This window comes from Halyomorpha halys, unplaced genomic scaffold (genome assembly GCF_000696795.3).
Source record: "Halyomorpha halys isolate HHAL.00 unplaced genomic scaffold, Hhal_1.1 Scaffold123.1, whole genome shotgun sequence".
Lineage (NCBI taxonomy): Eukaryota > Metazoa > Arthropoda > Insecta > Hemiptera > Pentatomidae > Halyomorpha > Halyomorpha halys.
Genome location: NW_027107023.1, coordinates 541,048 through 552,427, shown reverse-complemented (window position 1 = coordinate 552,427; position 11,380 = coordinate 541,048). Strand labels below are relative to the sequence as shown.

Sequence of the window (11,380 nt, the reverse complement as noted above, 5' to 3'; positions counted from 1 at the left end):
TATTGAAAGTTTTAAATTTAGGATAATAGTTTAATAGAAGAAATTATTAGGACAAAGGCAATTAGCCGGCAATAATGAAATTTAAAGGAAAAAAAAGGAATGGAGACAGAATAAGGAATCCTTGAGAATGACCTGAGAGGTCGAAACGTCGGATGTTAAAAAAGAATAAAGTTGAGAGAAAAGAGATCAAAATTGTTTTTTAAAAAGAAAATTATGATTATTATTAATTAGATTCATGTTAGAATATGTCTGAAACATTGCTAGAGTGAATAAAATTAATAAAACATTGTTAAGAGATTCTTTTAACTTTCTTTGGTCTTGTTAAACAATAATAATTTAGAAACTGTTCCTTAAGAAAAACACTAATTATATAATAAGAATTAAATTAACTGTCATTGCATTATGAACAGTTGGAAATTTTTAAATAGTAGATTCTGAATTGTTATACTAAATGGATTTTGCTTACGTTTAGATAACAGATAACGTTATCTTTTAATGTTTACACCTTTCTATCTTGTGGCATCAACATGTGCTATCATTTGATTTATATTAAATCATACTTTTATTTTTATTTAAATTGTTTTTATGAAAGTTCAGTTTTATTATAAATATAAATTCTTAAATGCATAATTGTGTATTCTGTGTATGAATTAGTTTTATGAATAATGGACAGAAAAGGAGTAAGGATAACAATAACAGTTTAATTAGATATTAATTTTCTAATCTTTTGTTTCATCTTCTTTTATAACTTACCATGAGAATTACCTGTTCCTAATATTAATGATACATAGTTAAGAAAGCATTTTTGATTTAAGATATAATATTATGTATGTTATAACTGTATTTCAATGTGTATGAGCTGTTGATGTTTGTTTAGTTGCATCTTGAAAGATTTATAACATTTATTTTGTTGTTGAATAAATTTTATCCCATTCATTCTGACTGGAATTATTATCTATCCTCCTATTATTTAAAAAATAAAAAACATTGACTGATATTTCAAGACACATTCTGATTGTTAGGAACTTATTTTAATAAAATGTTTTAGGCACTTCATTTGATTTTCCTTAATGTTTTTATACTTTACATTTTTAATTATCTAAATTAAAAGAAGTGTGATAATAGTTGAATAGTTAGTTGAAGAAGTTTTACAGTTAAAAAAGGGATATAAATAAAAAAAAATCATAAATGGTTGGTATGGTGATGCTATGGTTTGTGAATAACAATAACTATGGTGAATCAAGATTGGCTTTCGAGGACTTTTTTAAATTTTCTTTGTTTCAGTATTTAGAAAAATTTAGAACTGTGGTGTTCGGTCGTAAAACATAGTAACATGACAAAATGAAAACTTTTACAATGAAGTGTTTGTTAATTACAATGTTTTACATTCAACCAAGTGTCATTTGCTATAACTTAATATAAAGATTATTCTCTGAAGAAACCAAATTTCCTAAAGTTTCTTTTAACTTTATGAAATCTTGAAAAAGTGAGTGATGCTCATAACTCCTATTAATAATTTCGGTTACCATGTTTTGACTGAATGCCCGAATTTTTAGTGGTTTTCAATGGACTCTCTGCTGAGATAATTTCTGTTCACAGTAGTTTTTAATTTTGTTTATGTTTATGTCATATTATTGTTCAACAAAAAGTAAATCTGTCTTTAATTATTTAAACATAACCCCTCCCATAAAATTTGTATCATTAAGATAAAACTAGAGGGGGTGACGGTAGCAGCATGGTAACGCGTCTGTCTCCCAATCCATAGATTGCGAGTTCGAGCCCGGCCCTACCCGGGATTTTTTCAAGCAAAAAATTATGCAATACTCACTCACAATCTCCCCCCGGGCATTTGTGAGGCCCGTCAGCCAATGGGTGGCACTCACAAAAATAGGCGTGGGAGTGACGGACCCATCCTATGAAAACCACTAAAACTACTTCAGGAAAAGCGCAATGTATTTCTTAAGTACATTGCGCGAGGCCTTGGACCTCCACGGTCTGTTGCGCCAAAGAAAAAAAAAAAAAAGATAAAACTCAGTTGTTAAGATACTCAGAATTAAGAAAAATAACTTTTTTAAAAAAATATATTCATTGAAATTTACATCTGTACATTCAGTAAATTTGATCTCAGTTATAATGGAGCAAAACAGGCGTGTAGAGAACTACCCATTGGTAATTCTATTCATGTAATGACGTTTTTACACTAGCAGGTCTTGTGGCCATCTTCTTTTTAGGAGCTTAGGAGGATTGTTGGGAATGGAAGAGGATGCATGGTTAGAAACTAGTGGGTTTAGAAGATTATAATGGAAGGAATGATATCTGATTAGGGCTAGATTGGTTACATAGTGAACATTAAGGTCTTTATTTATGATTTTATTAGTGACAAAGTAAGGCGCATAGAGGATTTTATAAAGGATTTTGGGTTGTAATGATTGGATACGAGAGGAATTCAAAGGTTTAGTGGAGCCCCAAAGCTCAACTCCATTTGTCCAGATTGGCCTTATTACAGTCATGTAGATCAGTCTTTTGTAATGAGTTGGAATTTTTGACCGTTTGTCTAGTAAGTGCTGTAATAGTCAAAATCAATGTGCAGTTTCCTGTCTTTTCAGTCTTGTGTGAGGATTCCAGGTTAGTTGTTTGTCTTGATGTAGTCCAAGGTAGCAGATCTGTTCGACAGGGGTAAGATCAACATTATTAAAGGAGACTGTTGCGCAATCTGTAGGTTTACAACAAAGAGTAAATGTGATTTGATGGGATTTATTTTAATCCTATAATTACGACCCCATTCTTCGAGGGCTGTGATATGGGATTGGAGAGTTTGGGATGCAATTAAAGGGTTATTATTAACAGTGAGCACACATGTTTCATCGGCATACGTGGTGAGGATAGTGTTAGGATTGGTTGGGATGTCAGCTGTATAGATGGTGTAGAGGATGGGAACGAGGATACTACCTTGAGGGATGAATAGAATTATTGTGGTTTACTTGGAATAATCAATCGATGAGAAAGGAATGGGTGATGAGAAAGTATGTAGTAGGTAAGAATTTAAAGAGTTTTTAAAGCAGTCCTGCATGCCAGACTCGATCAAAAGCCTGTTCTATATCGAAAAAGACTCCCATGCAGTACATGAATAATAACTTAAACATAAAATTTAAATAGTTGCTGACCCACTGTTTCAAAGCTCCTGTTCAATGAAATCTCATTTCCCTGATTGTATAATAATTTTATTTATTTTTATTTTTTAGGTTGATAACAATCTTATCAGTGAAACCCCAGAAAGTAGACCAACTTCAGATGTTTCTGGGTACAGTGATGATCAGCTGACTGTCAAGATTAGATCAAAATCTACGTCAAATCTACAAGTATGATGGCTATAATTTTTCTAAAATTTTTTTATTTTTATTTTATGAATGAATTTTTTACTTATAAATTAATAATTACAGAGGCCGTTGACTAGATATTTACCTATTAAGAGTGAGAGCTTAGATCTGAGAGCACACATTGAGAGCGCAGGACACCAAGTGGATCTTTGCGCCCACGTTCAGCTGGATTCGTTGTCGTGTCGTGGCTATCTGAGCAAGATTGGCTCAAGATTCAAAACTTTAGCCAGGCGATGGTTTGTCTTTGACAGGGCAGCACGAACTTTGGTTTACTTTTCTGACTCCTCTGAAAAGAAAAGGAGAGGCGGTGTACACTTCCAGGTATAAATTTCAAATTTTATTCTAGTTTATTTATTTTTGGGAATATTATTATTCATTAACATTATTTATCCTTTGGTTTAAATTTTCTTTGAAAAAGGTTAGTAAGTACCAAATCAGTCTTTTCAATGATAGTTGTTCATGTAAAAAGAAAAATTGTAGTCATTCATTTTAATTTTCTGTAGTGGGCAGCTTCTAGGCTTTTATATAAGAATCCACTGATTTGTGAATAATGTAGGAAGCATTTTTATTAGTTATTCAGTTATGTTATTATCTATTACTGACTATTTTGAAATCGTGATTTAGTCAGTTTGTGACTTTTGTCTGGAAACCAAGAAGTTAGAATTTAAAGACTTCTATAATTATTATTTTTTTTTTTTATTAAAAAGTGTTTATTTCCTTATATTAATATGTTCAATAATTATTACATTGCTTCAGACTACATCTTTATACAATTAATTTTTCTTCATTACTTATTAAATATAAATATTATTATTATTCGGTAAAAATAAACCGAAAGGAAAAAAAAACCTTCATATATAGTCAATGTTTATATTTAATTCTGAATGTATCTTAGTTATTCTTGTGTAACATGAGAAGTTAGAACATTTCTAATTTTTAAGTTGGTTAAATTAATGAAGTTCCATATGGGACAAGACTACTGTACTTCTTACAGGTTACCGGTCATTATTTATTTGAATTATGACTTTTATTAAGAGGAAAAAGAAAGTTTTTGAAAATAAAGTATTGTGTAGAATATTACATTGTAGAATAAAGTTAACCTCATCTGTTTCAAACTCTCTTACATTCTCTTCCTTATCATCCTTTACTTTTCCTCAACAGCATTCCTATTCCATTCCGTGAATGTGTTAAAAACCTTGAAGTTATTTTCTGTCAATATTTGTCCTAGAATATCTGTATCTGAAATATCCATTATTATATTTAAACAATTCCATAGCTTTAGCCTTTATAAAGCTGTTAGCTACTGGTCTTTTTTCTTATTTTCCTTCAGTTTGATCGTTGTTGGATGCGATGATTATAAAAATCCTTACCATTACTTTCAATGCAATTCGAATTTGAAATAGTAAATTTTTTCATAATGTGTTTTTATTTCAGGATATTGAAGAGGTATATGTAGATCATCTGAATACATTCAAATCTCCAAATTCTAAAGTAACCTTTGTCGTGAAGAGCACTTCAAGGTCTTATCATTTGATAGCTCCTAGCCCGGAGGCGATGAGAATTTGGGTTGATGTCATTTTTACAGGTGCTGAGGGTTACCAACAATATCCTCATTGATTTTTACCTAATTGGTATTGGCTCTACACATATAAATGTAATTATTTATTTATATTTTTAATACATTCATCATTTTTTTTTTAATATCAGTACAAAAGATTTCAGATAAGCTAGTTGACGAATCATTAATGCCTTTAGCGTTGGTTCATACTGACTGATATATTTTAAAGCCTAGTTAGCGATTTATGGTGTAAGACAATCAGTATTTAGTAAAATAGGTCTTACATTATTTATATGAGTTTATTTTGCTTAACTCAGGGTGAAGTGCCTCTTTGTTAACTGAAACGGTGCCTCTAAGCCTTATTAATAACGTAGATAAAAAACAGATGAAGTTTATAGTTGTTAAATGAAATGTTTAAATTTAGATTTAAAAAAAAAAGAAAAGAAAAGAAAGAAAGATATAATGTGTTGATTTGTTTTGGTTTATTTCTAAGAACCTTCCTTTTCGACTTGTAAGTTCAGAAAATGTTCTTAAGTTATTTCTAGTCCTTGAACTGTGATTGTTTCACAAATTGTATTTTTTTTTTCTGATTGTATTACTTTTTGTTGTAATGTAAAGTTTCCTGGAATTTTCCAGTGAAAAAAATGAATGAAATATTGAATTAATTTAATTATAATTTTTGTACTCAGCTTAGCTGACAATTCTACTTAAGTGGAAGGTTCACTTTCGAAAAAGACTCATTTTTATCAATTTTGCTGATTGAGAATGCATTGTTATTTCTTTATTCCAAAGGAATCAATTTTCATTTTAAAAATTATTGTATTAATCATCAAATCCAAGATTGATTTTTGTTTGTATATATGTGATTGTACATATACTTTTATTTTAGTGTAAACTATATTAGGTTACCAGTGTATAACATTTTTTTTTTTTTTAATTAATATATAATAGTCTTCCTTAGTCTATTATCAGTTAATAAACATAATGTTCTCTACAAATTGTTTTGATTGATTTCCTATTTATCCAATATACCATTACTACTTTTTTTTTGTTAAAAATATTGCCAAGCCAAGAAGCTGAAAAAATTAAATATTCAAGATGTTTCAGTGTTAAATGTTTAAACTGGAAATATGAATTAAGGATCTCAAAACAAGAAAAAAATTCCCTATGAAGGTTTATCTGTTGACATTTTGTTTGGAAGATGTTTTCGTCTAATGGTTTTTATTGTTATGAATGATTTAGGTTCTAATAAATAAATTAGTGTACTCTAACTACTTCATTAATAAAATGTAAACAATAACATTCAGATTAAATGTTGTTCCTAGTGATTAACCTGAACATAATGACAGGCTAAGTATCTTTCATCTTTCTTCCACTGCAGCGATGGCCAAAAGGCACTGAATATGCTATGTGTTTATTGTCATGCTCTCCAGATCTGAAACTGCTAGATTTTTTTATTTGGGATGGCATTAAACAAAAAATTTATGCAAGCCTGGTCAATGACCTTATTTTTTTATGTAGAAGGATTATTGAAACTTAGGAAACAATGGCACATATCCAGTGCCGTTGACCTCTGCTGCTTTGGAAGAAAGATGCCAAGCCTGTCTTAATACTCAAGGTAATCACTTTGAACAACATTTAATATGAACATTAATGGTTGAATTTCATTAATAAAGTAGTTACAGCACATGCTAATTTATTTTTTATAACCTAAATAATTCATAACAATACAAAACATGAGACGTTAATATTTCCTAAACAAAACATTAACAGACCTTCATAGAAATTTTTCTCTTGTATTTAGATCCTTATTTTATATTTTCAGTCTAGACCCTTAATACTGAAACTCTGTATAAATGAGCCTAAATAAAATTTAGGGCATAGTATTTTGTTGTTTAGTGGAACATGTATCTCATAATCAAATTTGAAATCAGTTTCTCCAAAAATAAGCTAAAAGCAAATTTAGTTTTCTTGAGATTCACTCACCTTTAATAGGTACCTTTGGTTTTCAGTGTGATTAAGAAAAAACTGCCAAATACATAAGACAGTATAGTGTCTCACTGTTTTACGTTTGTTTTCGTTTTTTTGTTATATTGTGAAATTTTCTTCTGTATAAATTGCATTTTCAAATTATTAACCTGACAAAACCTCACATTTTCAACTTAAAAAAATTGGAAGTTTTTTTCCAACTCACATTGGTATACTTTATTATTTATGCTCGTCATGCCCACAAATTATAAAAAGAAAGCTAAGTTCATTTTCGCAAACATTAACAATTAATTTTGAATTTATTTTTTATAAAAGTAATGACAGCCATTTATGTACAAATGTAAGAATTCAAGTTTTATTAATTAGTTAAACAGATTAATTTTGATGTGCAATGACTTTAACGATAGTATAAGTTGATGGAAGACATGAGTGGATGAAGTTGCTATGTGACTGAAGACTTTAGGAAATATAGGGATTTTTAATGGGAAGAACATTTTAAATTCTCCTGGCTACAATGCATCATGTTTAATTTTTCTAAACCGTAAAATTTACTAGTTTCCGGAAGTTAAAAATTAAGTTTTCTAGTCTAAAATATAAATAAAAAATCGCTAATTTCAGTTTTCCTCTGATTCATATGTTTGCAATGTAACAACATTTATACCTATATTTCATATTTAATATTGTATTTTTTTTTTGTAAATATGGCTTTCTAAAAACTTTTCATATAGAGAATTAATTTACTTGGATGCATTATTACTTAAAATGTATGTACAGAAAATTAGATTTTAGCTCTTTATTTATTTTTTGTTACAAAAAACTGTCACTGTCTTAAATTTGTTAATAGTGATCGATGAATTTGAGGTTTACTTACATCCAAACTAGTTCTATCAGACATGTATTTTTTATGGTCTTTGTTGACATAAATTAAAAATATTTGTATTTTCATACTTGTTTAATCTCTAAGGTGAACTATTATTGAAAAATGCAAAAGCTTGTATAAGATCAATTAGATTAAGATCAATAATTGTTGAACATTGAATGTTATATTCAAGTATTTCTTATGCTGATAGATATGTTTGAATGCACAAATTATAACCTTAGAAAATTAAAACTAAAACAATCTATATGGCGCATATATTTTTATAAGCTTTGCTTTTAATGATGTTTCTATTTCTGTATAATAAAGATAAGTATAAACAGTTATTTATTTATTATTCAAGATGTCAATACTTCCCCTTACTACATATTTCACATATAGGTAAGTGAAACCAAATCTGAGTATTATCATAACAAGCATGGAAAATAAATTATTACCAAATTCTTTTATATTTTATATCGTTCATTGAGTATTTAGTACTATTAATAATGAGAAATGTTAATTTGTCCAATAAAACTAAATTAAAGCTACTTAAAAATTATTCGATTAAAATTTTATATTTTTTATTTCTATACAAATTGCTTAAGGGATTCTTGAGGTGAGAAAAACGATTATCAACTTTGTTCTAAGATTTAACAGAAGATAAATTCTGATGGGATCAGAAAAGATAAAAACAAGAAAATTATGTAAACTTTACTCTGTTTTAATAAAAATTATTTAAAATTCAAGAAAAAAAAAATAGTGAAATCACAACAATTTATTTATTGAATTACATTGAAATTTCATTTTACATTGATGGTGGGAAAGTGTATGGTAGTGGGTCTGGGGTTGAAGCGACCAACTGCTTCAGCCATTGGATGACTTCGTCCACGCTTTTCCCATTTAGTAGAGCATTGACAATTTCCTTGATGTGGGCTCCAACCTTCTCAGTGACCAAGGGCTTTCTGTAGGTAAGATAAGCTAACAACTCATTGTTGAGGATGCGATCAATATCTTCTTCATCCAAATCATCAATAGTCAATCCAGTGACCATATTCTGTAGGAAATGAATAATAATGCTCCATTAGATGAATTTTTGTGTTGATAATTTTTCTCAAAATAAGATACAAATATTAATCCCTACTAATATTTATCCACACTTGGAGTAGGTGAAATGCGGCTCCCAATTTCAGTAGATGACTTTGGAACTTGAATAATTATCTGTTAGGAAACTAATTTAGGATTAAGTAATTTGGTGGTTGCACATATCAGGCAACTTTCATTTAGTACTGTGGATTGTCCCCAAGTTTCGGGCACATTGATGGGCTCCTATTGTGGTTACATATATTTATTTTTTTTTGAAAAAAATCCCTTGAGACTAAAAAATGAAAAATTTATGAATAAAAAATGTTTATCTTCTGTTGCAATGAAACTTAGTATTTTAGGGTTCCTGAGTGATATGTTTGTCTAAATTAAGGTTGTTGTTGTCTAAATTAAGGTTGTTGTTGTCTAAATTAAGGTTGTTGTTGTCTAAATTAAGGTTGTTGTCTCATTTTTTGTTTTCAGCCCTGATGAAGGACTGAAATTCAAGGTGAAATTTTGGCCCAAATAAATGTTTTACTTATTTCTGTATCATTACTGATCGCACCCCGACCATTTCCTCATAATGAACTTTTGTAATCCATACAGAAAAAGAAACTTTAATCTCCCCTATAATCATAATCATTTCCTAAAAATTTAAGGTATTAGAAACAAAATTTAAACCATTGCTAGAGAAGGTACGGGTGGCCGAGCTTCATCAGGTGTCCTGGACGAGAAGTGACCTGGCTTCATCACTTTTGGTCCAGGACTCAGCCCTGATGATTTGGTTACTAAATAGTTTTCCTGCTATTATTGTTCCATTATTGACTACCACCTGAAACATCTTACAGTCATCCCAAAGGGCCAAGTAATAATCTTCCAAAACTTTAACCAGCTTTTCGAATATTAATTTAATTGTTCAAAATATTATTTCTGATTTTCTTACCTGGATGCCTCCAATAGAGTAGTCAAGATTTAATGATGTGATCTGAAGAGAGTTGTTAACAATACCGAACTGGATGTCACCACTTTGAACCAGTTTATTAACATCAGTTCTGTTGGCAAAAAATATATATAGTTTTATATCATTACTAGAATTAATTCCTAATAATTTTTAGAACACTATATTACTTTCTGAATTTTTACATTTTTAGCTTACTATATTAAATTGTGATTTGACTTACACAAATACTCCTTTTCCCTCAACTTTCTTCTGGAAGGCTGTTCCTGAGATATTGTAAATGCCGGAAATATCTGGAGTTGGAAAAGTTACAGAAAAGGAAGCCGTGAGTTGTGTAGCATTGTTGGATATTTTGTCAATTGTGAAGTCACCAGCATTTTTAATTTTAGCCTCATGTGCAGAAATGGTCAAGCTGAAAATATAAAATTTCTCCTAATTAAACAAAAATCTCCATTAGTATTTTATTAATTTTTTCTAGATAATTTAACTAAATGAAAACACAAATATAAACAGTAAGTAATAAATAGCAAAGGCCTACTTGAAAATTTGATTTGATAATTTTGGCTGATGTCCATGTTATGTTGTGCTAAATTCGAAAACGAATTACGTTGCCTTCCACCATGAACAGAGTTTTGGCATATATGGATATTCATGTAAATTTAGTCCTAGATTGGCCTGGTAGGCTTCGTATAACAGTTTCGTAGCTCAAATATGATGGAAATCTTCCATAGCACTTAAGGTACTCAACCAATTGAATAACCAAATGGGATTATAGATCAATTAAAATTAGAGTCGTAATTACATGTTTAAATATATTTGAGTGACATTTTACTGTCTTTCAATCTAGATAATGTATACTTTATCGTTTTGTCCACAATAAGAGAAAAATCATATAAACAATTTAAAAAGTTGCTATAAAATTCAACTTTAAGTATTACTCTAGTATACTATGACGTAATCTAACTTTAAATATTACTCTAGTAAACTATGACGTAATCTAACATTAAATAATACTCTAGTATAATATGACGTAATCTAACTTTAAATAATACTGAGTATACTATGACGTAATTTAACCTTAAATATTACTCTAGTATGATATGACGTAATCTAACTTTAAACGTTACAATCATAAAAATTCACAATTATACCAACATGCTCGAAAACTTGGAAAAAACTGTTTTCTTTATATGTGTGCCGGGTCACGTGGGGATCGCCGGAAATGAACTGGCGGACATTGCAGCTAAACAAGCACTTGCTCTTCCAGGTCAGGGCGCGGCCATTCTGACACCACAAGAAATAAAGCTTCCGATGAAAAATGAGATATTATCTAGTTGGCAAGCCATGTGGGATGAAAGCCCGCCAAGCAAATTAAAAAATATCAAAAAAACCATTAAACCATGGATCACATCATACCGTTCCAATCGCAGGGAGGAGGTAGCTATTGCCAGATTGAGAATAGCTCATACGAGTTTAACTCATAGATATCTGATCAATAAGCAGCCACCGCCAAAATGTCAATACTGCAACAGTGTACTTACGATCAGTCACATATTTGA

The 11,380-nt window shown here is 29.8% G+C and overlaps 2 protein-coding genes across 4 annotated transcripts in view; one reads left to right on the top strand and one right to left on the bottom strand.

Moving 5' to 3' along the window:
* The window catches only part of LOC106678100 (pleckstrin homology-like domain family B member 1), a 180,390-nt gene extending 174,734 nt beyond the window's left edge, over positions 1–5,656 (top strand). For all 3 annotated transcript variants that reach the window (XM_067045389.1, XM_067045388.1, XM_067045387.1), the window contains 3 exons: positions 3,243–3,359; positions 3,441–3,698; positions 4,812–5,656. In XM_067045389.1, coding sequence (XP_066901490.1) covers positions 3,243–3,359; positions 3,441–3,698; positions 4,812–4,994 — 558 coding nt within the window. In that variant the 3' untranslated portion in view covers positions 4,995–5,656. The remainder of the gene's footprint in view (positions 1–3,242; positions 3,360–3,440; positions 3,699–4,811) is intronic.
* Positions 5,657–8,543: 2,887 nt separating this feature from the next.
* LOC106678096 (uncharacterized) overlaps positions 8,544–11,380 on the bottom strand; it is a 13,204-nt gene continuing 10,367 nt past the window's right edge. Inside the window, exons 3-5 of the mRNA XM_014416403.2 lie at positions 10,045–10,233; positions 9,807–9,915; positions 8,544–8,837 (exon numbers count right to left, since the gene is read on the bottom strand). Coding sequence (XP_014271889.1) covers positions 8,589–8,837; positions 9,807–9,915; positions 10,045–10,233 — 547 coding nt within the window. The 3' untranslated portion in view covers positions 8,544–8,588. The remainder of the gene's footprint in view (positions 8,838–9,806; positions 9,916–10,044; positions 10,234–11,380) is intronic.